Raw genomic sequence first — 15,694 nt, 5'->3', positions numbered from 1 at the left:
TACAATTCCATGCCAAATCCATTTTCAGTTTATCACTTCAGACATGAATAGATCCTCAACCCCTCATTAAAACAAATCTTGTTACCATTACTGTAAGATTAGTGCAATACTGCGGTATCTATTCTTGGCCCTCATCTTTCTCATCTACTGGCTGCCCCTCAGTGACATAATCTGAAGACATGACATGTTCCATAAGTACGCTGATGACACCCAGCTCTACCTCACCACTAACTCTCTTGAACCTCCACTGCCGGTGTTGTCAGCCTGCTTGTCCAACATCCAGTCCTGGCTGAGTCACAATTTCCTCTAATTACAACCATAACGTATTTATATAGGACCATTTCGTAACAAACCACTACGAAACACAAGAAGAATGAAACCGGACAGACCGCCTGGCATCGACCTCGGCACACCCAGCCCAGTCGACCTGCAAAGTCCTCCTCACCAACATCTGGGGACTTGTGTCAAAATTGGGAGAGCTGTCCCACAGACTAGTCAAGCAACAGCCTGACATAGTCATACCTTTCAGCCAATGTCCCAAACTCCTCCATCACCATCCCTGGGTATGTCCTGTCCCACCGGCAGGACAGACCCACCAGGGGTGGCAGCACAGTGGTATACAGTCGGGAAGGAGTGGCCCTGGGAGTCCTCAACATTGACTCCGGACCCCATGAAGTCTCATGGCTTCAGGTCAATCATGGGCAAGGAAACTTCCTGCTGATTGCCACTTACCACCCTCCTTAAACTGATGAATCAGTACTCCATGTTGAACACCACTTGGAAGAAGCACCAAGAGTAGCAAGGGCAGAGAATGTACTCTGGTGGGTGGGGGACTTCAATGTCCATTACCAAGAGTGGCTCGGTAGCACCACTACTGACCGAGCCCTGAAGGGCAACTGCCAGTCTGGGCCTGCAACAGGTGGTGAGAGAACCAACACGAGGGGAAACCTACTTGACCTCGTCCTCGCCTCTCTCCTTCTTAGGCAGACCCTCTGAACCGAGGATGACTTGCTTCCACATTAAAAATACGAGTTCTCATGTGACTGATTAGTCCAATGCGGGACCTACAGCCTGTCACAGGTGGGGCAGACGGTGGGTGGGGTGCTTGGGTTGACACGCGCTCCTTGCGCTGGGTTTCCACTTGCTCCCGGCGAAGAGACTCTAGGTGTTCGGTGCCTTCCTGGATGCTTCTCCTCCACTTTGTGCAGTCTTGGGCCAGGGATTCCCAGGTGTCAGTGGGGATGTTGCACTTTTTCCAAAGCGGCTTTGAGGGTGTCCTTGAAATGTTTCTTCTGCCCGCCTGGGGCTCTCTTGCCGTGTCGGAGCTCCGAGTAGCACGCTTGTTTTGGGAGTCTCTTATCGGGCATGCAGATGATGTGACCCGTCCATCGGAGCTGATTGAGCGTGGTCAAAGCTTCGATGCTGGGGATGTTGGCCTGAGCGAGAACACAGACATTGGTGCGTTTATCCTGCCAATGGATTTGCAGGATCTTGCGGAGGCAGCATTGGTGGTACCTCTCCAGTGCTTTAAGGTGCCTGCTGTACATGGTCCATGTCTCTGAGGCATACAGCAGGGCGGGTATCACTGCTGCTCTGTAGACCACGAGTTTATAGGCATCTACTTGTCGCAGACACACCTGTCCATGACAGTATTGGTAGCAGTGACCACCGACAGTCATTGTGGAGACGAAATTAATGGTGGGAAACATGGAGATGGCAAAAACACTGAACAATTATTTTGTATCAGTCTTTACAGTAGAGGACACTAAGAATATCCCAACACTGGACAAACAGGGGGCTCTAGGGGGGGAGGAACTAAATCCGATTAAAATCACTAAGGAAGTGGTACTTGGTAAAATAATGGGACTCAAGGCGGATAAATCCCCTGATGGCTTGCATCCCAGGGTCTTGAGGGAAGTAGCGGTAGGGATTGTGGATGCATTGGTAATAATTTTCCAAAACTCACTGGACTCAGCAAAGGTCCCGGCAGATTGGAAAACTGCTAATGTAACACCCTTATTTAAAAAGGGTAGTAGGCAGAAGGCTGGAAACTATAGACCTGTTAGCCTAACATCTGTGGTTGGTAAAATGTTAGAGTCCATTATTAAGGAGACAGTAACGGGACATTTGGATAAACATAATTTAATAGGGCAAACTCAGCATGGTTTCATGAAGGGGAAGTCATGTTTAACAAATTTGCTTGAGTTTTTTGAGGAAGTAACATACAGGGTGGATAAAGGGGAACCAGTGGACGTTGTGTATTTAGACTTCCAAAAGGCATTTGACAAGGTGCCACACAAAAGATTATTGCTCAAGATAAAAAATCACGGGATTGGGGGTAATATTCTGGCGTGGGTGGAGGATTGGCTCTCTAACAGAAAGCAGAGTTGGGATAAATGGTTCGTTCTCAGATTGGCAACCAGTAACTAGTGGTGTTCCGCAGGGGTCAGTGCTGGGTCCCCAACTCTTTACAATCTATATTAACGATTTGGAGGAGGGGACCGAGTGTAACATATCAAAGTTTGCAGATGATACAAAGATGGGAGGGAAAGTAGTGAGTGAGGAGGACATAAAAAACCTGCAAAGGGACATAGACAGGCTAAGTAAGTGGGCAGAGATTTGGCAGATGGAATACAATACTGGAAAGTGTGAGGTTATGCACTTTGGCAGGAAAAATCATAGAGCAAGTTATTATCTTAATGGCAAGAAACTGGAAAGTACTGTAGTACAAAGGGATCTGGGGGTCCTGGTGCACGAAACTCAAAAAGTTAGTATGCAGGTGCAGCAAGTGATTAAGAAGGCCAATGGAATGTTGGCTTTTATTGCTAGGGGGTTGGAATATAAAAACAGGGAGGTATTGCTGCAGTTGTACAAGGTATTGGTGAGGCCGCACCTGGAATACTGCATACAGTTTTGGTGTCCATACTTAAGAAAAGACATACTTGCTCTCGAGTCAGTACAAAGAAGGTTCACTCGGTTAATCCCGGGGATGAGGGGGTGGTCATATGAGGAGAGGTTGAGTAGATTGGGACTCTACTCATTGGAGTTCAGAAGAATGAGAGGCGATCTTATTGAAACATATAAGATTGTGAAGGGGCTTGATCGGGTGGATGCGGTGAGGATGTTCCCAATGATGGGTGAAACTAGAACTAGGGGGCATAATCTTAAAATAAGGGGCTGCTCATTCAAAACTGAGATGAGGAGAAACTTCTTCACTCAGAGGGTGGTAGGTTTGTGGAATTTGCTGCCCCAGAAAGCTGTGGAAGCTACATCATTAAATAAATTTAAAACAGAAATAGATAGTTTCCTAGAAGTAAAGGGAATAAAGGGTTACGGGGAGCGGGCAGGAAATTGGACATGAGTCTGGGTTCGGAATGGTCATGGCCCTGTGGGTAGTGGAGCGGGCCCAGGGGCCGTGTAGCCTTGTTCTGCTCCTACTGTGTTCTAATTCTGTTAGATTTCAGGAGATGGTTTTATTCCTGTTCCTGACTGGGGTGGAGATCGCCTTTACAGAAGGTAAGTACTGTAGAAAATATAGGGACAGAGTGATCTCCTGGAAGAATTTCGATCGCCTAGATGGGTCGGAGAGGAATTTCCCAGATTTTTTTCTCCCAAATTGGCCATTGGGTCTTTATCTGGTTTTTCGCCTCTCCCGGGAGATCACATGGGTTCGGGTGGATGCAGAGTGATAGAAGATTTGAGGTTAGGATCAGATCAGCCATGATCTTATTGAATGGTGGAGCAGGCTCGAGGGGCCGATTGGCCTACTCCTGCTCCTATTTCTTATGTTCTTATGTTATGTTCTTATGTCACACTGAGGACACCCTCCATCGTGTTGTGTGGCACTACCACCGGTGATAAATGTGATAGATTCAGAACAGATCTAGCAGCTCAAAACTGGGCATCCACGAGGCGCTGTGGGCCATCAGCAGCAGAATTGTATTCCACCACAATCTGTAACCTCATGGCCAGGCATATCCCTCACTCTACCATTACCATCAAGCCAGGGGACCAACCCTGGTTCAATAAGGAGTGTAGAAGAGCATGCCAGGAGCAGCACCAGGTGTACCTAAAAATGAGGTGCCAACCTGGAGAAGCTACAACACAGGACTACATGCATGCTAAAAAGCAAAAGCAGCATGCTATAGACAGGGCTAAGCGATCTCACAATCAACGGATCAGATCGAAGCTCTGCAGTCCTGCCACATCCAGTCGTGAATGGTAGTGGACCATGGAACAACTAACGGGGGGAGGCTCCATGGATATCCCCATCCTCAATGATGGTGGAGCCCAGTACCCGAGTGTAAAAGACAAGGCTGAAGCATTTGCAACCATCTTCAGCCAGAAGTGCCGAGTGGATGATCTACTCCAGAGGTCCCCACCATCACAGAAGCCAGTCTTCAGCCAATTCGATTCACTCCACGTGGCATCAAGAAACAGCTGAGTGCACTGAATACAGCAAAGGCTATGGGCCCCGACAACATCCCAGCTATCATGCTGAAGACTTGTGCTCCAGAACTAGCCACGCCTCTAGCCAAGCTGTTCCAGTACGGCTACAACACTGGCATCTATCCAACAATGTGGAAAACTTCTCAGGTATGTCCTGTCCACAAAAAGCAGGACAAATCCAACCCAGCCAATTACCGCCCGATCAGTCTACTCTCAATCATCAGCAAAGTGATGGAAGGTATCATTGACAGCGTTATCAAGCGGCACTTACTCAGCAATAACCTGCTCACTGATGCCCAGTTTGGGTTCCGTCAAGACCACTCGGCTCCTGACCTCATTACAGCCTTGGTCCAAACATGGACAAAGGAATTGAATTCCAGAGGTGAGGCGAGGTGAGCTGCCTTGACATCAAGGCAGCATTTGACCGAGTGTGGCATCAAGGAGCCCTAGTAAAACTGAAGTTAATGGGAATCAGGAGGAAAACGCTCCACTGGCTGGAGTCATATCTAGCACAAAGGAAGATGGTTGTGGTAGTTGAAGGTCAATCATCACAGCCCCAGGACATCGCTGCAGGAGTTCCTTAGGGCAGTGTCCTAGGCCCAACCATCTTTAGCTGCTTAATCAATGACTCTCCAACATAAGGTCAGAAAGGGGGATGTTCGCTGATGACTGCAGTGTTCAGCGCCATTCACAACTCCTCAGATAATGAAGCAGTCTATGCTCGCATGCAACAAGACCTGGACGACGTTCAGGCTTGGGCTGATAAGTGGCAGGTAACATTCACGCCACAGAAGTGCCAGGCAATGACTATCTCCAACAAGCGAGAGTCTAACCACCTCCCCATGACATTCAACGGCATTACCATCGCCGAATCCCCAACCATCAACATCCTGGGGGTCACCATTGACCAGAAACTTAACTGGACCAGGCACATAAATACTGTGGCAACAAGAGCAGGTCAGAGGCTAGGTATTCTGTGGCGAGTGTCTCACCTCTGACTCCCCAAAGCCTTGCCACCATCTACAAGGCACAAGTATGATGGAATACTCTCCACTTGCCTGGATGAGTGGTCAAAGAGGCAGGTTTTAATGACATTGGAATGACCAAAGCCATTGTTGCCACTACAACAAATTCTATTCCCTCGCCACCGATTCCATCTCCCTCCCTGGCCACTGTCTCTGGCTGGACAAGACTGTTCGCAACCTCAGTGCCTTATTTGACCCGGAGTCGAACTCCCGACCCCACAACCTCTCCATTACAAAGACAACCTACTTCCACCTCCGTAACATCAGCTGTTGCCACTCCTGTATCACCGTATCTGCTGCTGAAAGTTTCATCCGTGCTTTTGTTACTGCCAGACTCAATTATTCCAACGCTCTCCTGGATGACCTATCTTCCATAATCTTGAGCTTATCCAACCTCTGTTGCCCGTATCTAAACCCGTATCAATTTGCACTCATCTATCACCTCGGTGCTCGCTGCCGTACACTGAGGCACCCAGTCTACCAACACTTCAAATTTAAAATTCTCATCCTGGTGTTCAATCACTCCATTGCCTCACTCCTCCCCATCTCTTTAACCTCAGAGAACAGAAAGTTCTTTCAACTCTGGCTTCAAGCCTTCCCCCACTCTCTTCGCACCATCATTGGTGGCCATGCCTTCAGCCATCTAGCCATTCAGAGCTCTAGAATGCCCTCCCTAAATCTCTCCACTTCTCTCTCCTCCTTGAAACTTAGTTCTTTGACCAAGCCTTTAGTCAACTCTCCTAATCTTCTTTGGCTCAGTGTCAATTTATGCCGGATTACACTATTTTTAAGCACCTCGTACATTTTCTTAAGTTAAAGGGGCTACATAAATGCAAGTGGTACTTCTACAATCTGGTGACGCACACACCTCAAAAATACAACTGGCATAGCGCGCAGGTATTAAAATATAACAAGTTCAAATTTGCAGACATTACCATGATCGACGAATGGAGTCAGCCTCGGCTCAGTGATAGCACTCTTGCCTTCGCGCCAGAAGGTCGTGGGTTCAAACCCGATTCGAGACACTCCACAACGCAGGCCAGCACTTCAGTGCAGTACTGAGGGAGAGCCGCATTTCAGATAATACGTTAAATAAAAGCTTTATCTGCCCATGGTACTACTCAAAAAGAGCACAGGAGTTCTCCCGGTGTCCCATAAAACCCATCAGAACATTTATTTTCTCATTAGTTATGGCTTCTGAGCAAATCCATTTTTAAAGATTAAATATTCTCTGGAAAATTAAATTGATTTGATCTGAAGAGGGCACCACTACATTTAGTCAGTACTGGAAGTCACAGAAGTCTTTTTTAAAAATTTGTCTATGGGATGTGGGTGTCGCTGGCAAGGCCAGTATTTATTGCCCATCCCTAGTTGCCCTCGAGATGGTGGTGGTGAGCCGCCTTCTTGAACCACTGCAGTCTGTGTGGTGAAGGTACTTCCACAGTGCTGTCAGGGAGGAAGTTCCAGAATTTAAACCCAGCGACGATGAGGAATCGGCAATATATTTCCAATCAGGATGGTGTATAACTTGGAGGTGGTGGCGTTCCCATGCACCTGCTGCCCTTGTCCTTCTAGGTGGTAGAAGTTGCATGTTTGGGAGATGCTTTGTCTTGGATGGTGTCGAGCTTCGAGTATTATTGGAGCTGCACTCATCCAGGCAAGTGGAGAGTATTCCATCATACTCCTGACTTGTGTTTTGTAGATGGAAAGGCTTTGGGGAATCAGGAGGTGAGACACTCACTGCAGAATACCCAGCCTCTGACCTGTTCTTGTTGCCACAGTATTTGTGGCTGCTCCAGTTAAGTTTCTGGTCAAGGTGACCCCCAGGATATTGATGGTAGGGGATTCAGCAATGGTAATGCTGTTGAATGTCAAGGGGCGGTGGTTAGACGCTTGCTTGTTGGAGATAGTCATTGCCTGGCACTGTGTGGCGCGAATGTTACCTGCCACTCATCAGCCCAAGCCTGAATGTCATCCAGGTCTTGCTGCATGCGGGCATGGACTGCTTCGTTATCTGAGGAGTTGTGAATGGCACTGAACACTGTGCAGTCATCAGCGAACATCCCCATTTCTGACCTTATGTTGGAGGGAAGGTCATTGATGAAGCAGCTGAAGATGGTTGTGATGGTTGGGCCTAGGACACTGCCCTGAGGAACTCCTGCATCGATGTCCTGGGGCTCTGATGATTGACCTTCTTCCACCACAACCATTTTCCTTCGTGCTAAGTATGACTCCAGCCAGTGGAAAGCTCCCCCCCCCCCCCCCAATTCCCATTAAATTCAGTTTTATTAGGGCCCCTTGATGCCACACTCGGTCAAATGCTGCTTGATGTCAAGGTCAAATCACTCTCCCCATAACTCTGGAATTCAGCTCTTTTGTCCATGTTTGGACCAAGACTATAATGTGGTCTGGAGCAAACTGGTCCTAGCGGAATCCAAACTGGGCATCAGTGAGCAGGTTATTGGTGAGTAAGTGCTGTTTGATAGCACTGTCGACGACACCTTCCATCACTTTGCTGATGTTTGAGAGTAGCCTGATGGGGTGGTAATTGGCCGGATTGGATTTGTCCTGCGTTTTGTGAACAGGACATACCTGGGCAGTTTTCCACATTGTCGGATAGATGCCAGTGTTATAGCTGTACTGGAGCAGCTTGGCTAGAGGCGCGGCTAGTTCTGGAGCACAAGTCTTCAGCACGACAGCCGGGATGTAGTCAGGACCCACAGCCTTTGCTGTATCTAGAGCGCTCAGCCGTTTCTCGATATCACGTGGAGTGAATCGAACTGGCTGAAGACTGGCTTCTGTGGTGGTGCCGATATTAGAAGCGTTTATACCTTTTCAAAAATCACATGAGGATATCGTTGCTCAAAAGAGAGAAGCAAAATACCGCCGACTGTTCACTCCCCTTTTGGAAAGGTCATGATTGTAAGACCCAGCTGATATCTACAAGCTGGCACAAAATTCCCAATTTAAGAGAAGTGAATGAGGGAAAATAAATCAAGTGCTACTTGGTACTGATCTCTGCACAGTTATATCACTGCACAGTTATATCACTTTTTTTGGAATGGCTGCCAACTATAGGGATTAATTAGCTAGACTTTTAATTTCATTACATAAGTCAACACATATACTTGATTTTTATCTGCACATAAAACATTGCTGTGCTCTGCAAGGCCAGCAGAATTTGGCTGGCATCAAACTGTAACTAAACCCTCAGGTATGCATAATGGCCATTTAAGAGCTAGTTACTAAAATAACTATGCTCCCTAGGGTCCCGACGAGCTGGAGCTTCAGTTTATTCCCACGCAGAATTCTTCCCTCCCAATTTTTAGCACAGTGAAGCAAAAATGTATGAGGGAATAAAGCAGAAAATCCAGAGATCAAATTTCATGAAGTTAAATTAATTGTGAATTAAGTTTGCACTGACCCATTCTGATGTAACAACTGCAGGGAATTAAAAGTGAAGGCAAAAAAGGGGTAACAATTAAATTAGGCCCATTTTCAGGCCTGAAATAGGCGATGCGATTGAAGTATGTGCCTCATCAGCATATTTCCGGCAATTGCCAAATTGGGTCTCCATGCAGCCTTGGGCAAGTCCTGGGATGGGGGTGGAAAGAAAGAGAACGGAAATGCACTAGTGCTGGCTGGCAGCAGCCCGCAGTAATGCTTCAGAGCCAGGAGAAGCACTGCTTCGTGCCTGCCGCACCCCCCCCCTCACCAAGGCAAGTTTAAATGATAAAACTTGCTTTTTTTGTTGCTGGCCTCCAGCAGTCCCTTTAAGGGAGCACCTAAAAAAAAAACGAGCTGGTCGCATGCTCGGTTCAGTCATAAATTTTTGGAAGAGGTCACAAAACTGATGTTAGGCGACCCCCCCCAATTGACATATGCAAGGGGCCCAACACCTGTTCTAGGCTGGCACCCGAGTAGTGTCTGCCCTATTTCAGGCGTCCTTGGGATGCGGGAGACAGCACCGGGAAATTGGTGCTTTTTGTCCCAGTTCTACACCTGAAAAAAAAACAGGTGCAGCGGTGTCCAATTTCTATCCCCAAAAGTTAGAGGGTACATCACCAAGGTCAGAAATTAATATTTTTAAAGAATAGCACGATTAAATAAAGGGTACTGTATATTAGAAATCTATGAAAAACATATACAACTAGAGCTATTTTTCTACAAACTAAAATCCAGTTGACATACATATACAGAGTTTGGATTACCCCTCCCCTCTCCCACCTCAACCTTAAATTAGCCCTTCAGTTTACTACCTTATTCAGATGGTATATGGCAGTAGTATTCCACTTACAGTAAGGGAGGATACATTTGAAGATTTGTTTTGTGCACTTACCACAGATCTAATAATCTGCAAGATAGTTTCATAAAAACACAATCGTGGTTGAAATCCGTTCTTCTCCCTCCTCCACCCCAAACTAAAAAAGAACCACAGACCATTGCATCTTGATGTTTATTTCACCCACAAGAAACAAAAATTGTTGAAATATTTTACAATCACCCTATATGACTAACTTTTAGTTAGTTTCAAAATAGTAACACTACATAAAAATAATAATACAATGCCCAGTTTATTCAATTCACAAAGTGAAGTGGATGGCACAGCAGGTTGCAACAGCAATCAGCACAGCCGAGGGGACTCGGGCCACAGCCCAACAATCCAGCACGGGAAAGGCCCGAGGAGCCAGGCCAGCAGGCACAGAGACCTCTGAGGAGAAGGAGAGCAACCAGAAGGCTCGCAACCAAGACCGTGAGTACAGGGCCCAGGGAGGGAGGCCCAGGGAAAGGCCCGAGGAGCCAGGCCGAAACAGAGGCCCAGAGACATCTGAGGGGGAGGGGAACAGCCCGAAGGCACCGGGAAACAGTGGCTCACAGACTCAGACCTGAGAAGGGTGAACCCAGGAGCCGAGGCCCAGGGACCACGGGGTCGGAGAGGGGGACCGGGAAAGTTCGCGAACAGGGAGAGGGTAACACCAAACCCGGGGCCCCAGAAAAGCTTATTCTAAGATCAACAATACTTTACCAAAAATGAGCGAATCAGAAGATCCACAACAGCCCCGCTTCCAGATTCCCCCCAACACCACAAAAAAAGCTATAAAAACGATCAAGCATGCTCAGATGAGAGAAAAACCAGAAACTCTCTTTACTGACTGTTACAACAATGGGACAAAAAGTAACCTCATATTCTACTCAGATCAGCCAGCGGCTTGGATCAGAGCAATAAAATCACACTATACCAGTGTTAAGCTAAAAAATACCGCAAATGGGTCCATAATGAAAATTAACACACCAGGAGACAGTTCAATCACGACTGTCAACGCGTACAATACCGGAACAATATTAGTGCAAGGCAACCTCGACAAATTTGCAACGGCCTTCAGGACACTGAAAAGATCAACTACGAGGGGAATGAACAGCCCCAGAGTGGCCCGCACTCCCCCCAACATTGACAACTTACCAGGAGAAAATCTGCATAGTCAAGGGATGAACGAGCCACACAGTTCAAACCAGACACTAACCCCGGGGAACCACAGCCACACGATACAACTGACAAACCCCAGCATAACTACCACGGAGGAAGCCACACATAGTTCCCCTACCATTCCCAGCCCACCAAGAGAAGAGCAGCATAGCCAGGAAGTGAGTGAGCCTTCCAGGGCCGACCAGCTTAGCCAGGAAGTGAGTGAGCCTTCCAGGGCCGACCAGACACATACCCCGGGATCACACAGCCAGATACAACCAAAAGATAAATTTTATCAATTAGAGATAGAGATGGTTAAACTTAGAGAGGAGGTCCTCAAATTGAATGACAAACAAAAGCAGGAGAGGGAGAGACACAAGAGAGAGCTGAATAGACTTGATAACCAGGTGAATCTACTTAAGAATCAGGTGAAAGAGCTGCAGGAAAAAGAAGAGAGCCATAGAGGAGAGAAAACACCATTAGACCAGCAACCAGAGACTAGAGATAAGACAAGACAGAGCCGGACGGAACGGCTGCACTCCCACACGGAACAAAAGCAACAGACACACAATACAAGGGGTGCCACACAGACCGACCAGCATGCTGACTCGCAATCTTCCCCCACCACCATGGAACCACAAGCGAGCCGCTCACAAGAGGTACGCACACACCAGACACCCCAGCCCAGCACACACACTATGAGTCCAGACGAAAGCCACCAGACAGTAAACACAAACAAGGCTGACGTCGTAATACTCATAGACTCAAATGGGAAATTTCTATGGGAGAAAAAGCTCTTCCCTAGAAGTAAAGTAGAAAAGATTTGGTGCCCAACAACAGACAGAGCCATGGGATGGCTGACCAAAGCCAGATTAGGCTCCCCCCAACACATAATAATACACACGGGCACAAATGACCTAAAGGCCAAACAGAAAGAGGTAGCAACATCGCTCAGAGCAATGATTAGGAAGGCAAGCAGTACATTTCCAAACACTAGAATCACTGTTTCCACAATATTGCCGAGAACAGACTTCAACAACAACACAATTCATGAGATAAATGCCAGCATAGCAACAGAATGTGAATCAAACCACAACATACACCTGGCCCAACACCCCACCCTCGATGAAGAATGTCTTTACGACCACGCCCACATCCAAAGGCAAAAAATATCGATCTTTGCTAAAGCCCTGAAGGACGTCGCTTTTAACCGGGTCCATACCCAGACTCCAAGAGGACCCCCCCCCGACCACCAGAGATCAGCGGGGTACATATCAGGAACACTACAAAGACCACCACCACACCAACCGAGACCGGAGAGGATCCCCATGCAAAACAACATTATCAGACCTGCACCACTCCTGTCCCACAGGGGAATAGGACCGCTACCAGCCAGACAGAGGGAGAGATGCACAGGACGTACGCAATACCTCAGACAGAAACAATCCATTAAGAGACAATAAGCAGAAGTGCAGCAGCATCTACTTCCGCCTTATGGATCAAGGACTAATTAATAGAAAGAACTGTAACCAAATTGTATTAACTTTTGTAGACAACTGGGGTGATCTTTTTTTTCCCCACACTTAGACACGACAAACACGTACCACTCTTTAACCTATCATAGAAAAAGATAAAACTTAACATGAAATCCTTATATATTTCGACCTGGAATATCCAAGGTCTACGCTCTTCACTGCGAGAAGTGAAGAGTAGGACCCCAGAGTTCATAGAGGAAACTAAAGATCTAGATATTATCATTTTACAGGAAACTTGGTATAAAGGAAAAGGACACACCGGCTGTCCCCAAGGGTACACTGAGCTAGTGGTCCCCTCCAATAAATTACCAAGTGTAACCCAAGGCAGAGACTCCGGAGGCATACTGATCTGGTTTAAAACAGAACTTAAGAATTACATCAAATTTATAAAAAAGGGCGAAAACCATATGTGGCTCAAACTTGAGAGGGAGATTATCTCAAACACCCAAGATGTTTACATTTGCGCACTTTATATCCCTCCAATCGATTCCCCGTACTACAAAGAGGACACCTTCTCCAACATGGAGGGGGAAATTATCCAATACCAGGCCCAGGGGAACGTGTTGATCTGTGGGGACCTCAATTCAAGAACGGGCGAAGAACCAGACTTCACCAATAATCAGGGAAACAATTACGTATTCGGGAATAACCACTTTGACATCCCTTCCCTTCCATACAGGCATAACTGCGACAAGCAGTCAAATACCAACGGTAAACAGCTACTACAGCTCTGTCGAAACCTGGGTCTGTACATTGTCAATGGTAGGTTCATAGGAGACCTCCTAGGAAGATCGACCTACTGCTCACCTCTTGGCTGCAGCACAGTAGACTATATGATTACAGACTTGGACCCATCCTCTTTCAGAGCATTCACAGTCAAACCACAAACAACACTGTCAGATCACAGTCAAATTACTATGTTTCTCAAAAAGACAGAAACAAACAACATAGAAACACAACCCAGTAAACTGTACAACACCAAAAAATCGTACAGATGGGCCAAAAACGACACGGAAAAATACCAGAAAACAATTAGCAATGCATCAACTCAAGCTCTCTTAGACACCTTTCTGGATAACATATACACTCACAATAAAGAAGGCGTAAACCGGGCAGTTAGTAAACTAAACAATATTTTTGATAATTTGGCAACAAATGCAAACTTGAAAGCTCGCAAGAACAAACCCAAAACAAAAAACTATGAAAAATGGTTTGACCATGATTGCCATAACATGAGGAAAAAACTTAGAAAACTATCAAACCAAAAACACAGACATCCAGAAAACGAGGAATTACGCCTTACTTATTGTCAGACGCTAACACAATACAGAAACACACTCAGGACCAAAAAAGAGCAATTTATTAAAAATACACTCAGCTCCATGGAGGAATCCATTGAGTCGAATTGTTTCTGGGACAACTTGAAAACACTACACAAAAAACAACACGACGATTTGTCCATTCAAAATGGGGACACATGGGTAAACCACTTTGAAAAATTATACCAGAAAAACACACTAGGACCAGAGCAACACCAAATACGCAAAAAACTTGAAAAGGCCATAAAAGATAACCAAAACCCGCTAGACGCCATAATAACAGAAAAAGAACTTCTTGAAAAACTCAAGGACCTGCGACCAGGAAAAGCTTGCGGGACAGACGGCATACTAAACGAGATGATTAAACACGCAGACGACAAACTGAAACTGGCTATCCTAAAACTCTTCAACTTGGTTCTGAGTGTCGGTTATTTCCCTGACATCTGGAACAAAGGACTCATAACACCCATATACAAAAGTGGGGACAAAATCGACCCAAACAACTATCGAGGCATCTGTGTAAACAGTAACCTGGGGAAGGTATTCTGTAGCATCATAAACAAAAGACTTATAAACTTCCTTGAAGAGCACAATGTCTTGAGTAAAAGCCAAATTGGATTCCTGCCAAACTATAGAACATCCGATCATATCTTCACCCTACAGACCCTAATTGACAAACACGTTCACCATAACAAAAGCAAAATCTACGCATGCTTTGTAGATTTCCAGAAGGCTTTCGACTCCATCTGGCATGACGGTTTATTCCTGAAACTTATCGAAAGCGGGGTAGGAGGTAAAACATATGATGTAATTAAATCAATGTATACAAACAATAAATGTGCAGTTAAAATTGGAGACAAACAAACAAAATACTTCCCACAGGGGCGGGGGGTGACGCAGGGCTCGCCAATCTCACTGACACTCTTTAATATTTACATTAATGGATTGGCAAAACTACTTGAACAATCTACAGCACCCGGCCTCACCCTATATGAATCCAAGGTTAAATTCCTCCTCTATGCCGACGACCTGGTTCTGCTGTCACCAACTAAGGAGGGTCTACAGCAGAACCTGGACCTGCTGGAGTCGTACTGCCAGACTTGGGCCCTGACAATAAATCCCCAAAAAACCAAAGTCCTTGTGTTCCAGCAAAGATCCAAACAACATGGACCCACAATAAATTTCACAGTAGGAACAACCAAAATTGAACAAACCACTCACTACACATACTTGGGCTTAAAAATCAGTTCTACGGGAAACTTCAAACTGGCTGTGAATGAACTGAAAGAGAAAGCAAGAAGGGCTTTCTATGCCATCAAAAAATCAATCCAAATAGAAATCCCAATTAGCATTTGGCTCAAAATGTTCAAATCAGTAATTGAACCAATTGCACTCTATGGCAGTGAGGTCTGGGGACCACTAACACAACAAGATTTTGCAAAATGGGACAAACACCCAATTGAGATCCTACATGCGGAATTCTGTAAAAGTATTCTCCGGACTCAAAGGAAAACAGTAAACAACGCATGCAGGGCGGAACTAGGCCAATACCCATTAATAATCACTATCCAAAAAAGAGCCACCAAATTTTGGAATCACCTACAAATGAGCAACCCCCAATGCTATCACTACGACGCCCTGAAATGCCAAGAGCTGACCATAAAGAAGAATACCCTCAGTCAACTAGTCCTGGGACTCAATAAAGTAACTAATAACAATACTAACAATAACCAGCCCCAGGACAGTGACAGGGTAACACAAAGAATTCGACCCAACACAATCGTCGCTAAGCAAAAGGAAAAATATCTGTCATATTGGGCAGAAACAACAAAAACCCAAAGCAAACTCAATTGCTACTTGGCCCTAAACAGACAATACAACATAGCTGATTACCTGACCATG

At 46.0% G+C, this 15,694-nt stretch overlaps 1 protein-coding gene across 7 annotated transcripts in view; it reads right to left on the bottom strand.

Annotated features, from left to right (window-relative positions):
• The window catches only part of LOC147105034 (lamina-associated polypeptide 2, isoforms beta/delta/epsilon/gamma-like), a 58,116-nt gene that overhangs the window by 27,737 nt on the left and 14,685 nt on the right, over positions 1-15,694 (bottom strand). The window contains exon 2 of one of the 7 annotated variants that reach the window (XM_086011060.1): positions 6,410-6,532. The exons of the other annotated variants lie outside the window; for them this stretch is intronic. Coding sequence (XP_085867186.1) covers positions 6,410-6,412 — 3 coding nt within the window. The 5' untranslated portion in view covers positions 6,413-6,532. The remainder of the gene's footprint in view (positions 1-6,409; positions 6,533-15,694) is intronic. 7 annotated transcript variants of the gene reach the window in all.

Source organism: Somniosus microcephalus, chromosome 18, assembly GCF_052327205.1.
Source record: "Somniosus microcephalus isolate GS21.2 chromosome 18, FLI_Smic_1.0, whole genome shotgun sequence".
Taxonomy (NCBI): domain Eukaryota; kingdom Metazoa; phylum Chordata; class Chondrichthyes; order Squaliformes; family Somniosidae; genus Somniosus; species Somniosus microcephalus.
Note: the sequence above shows the minus strand (reverse complement) of the source record. Positions and strands in the feature narration are given on the sequence as shown.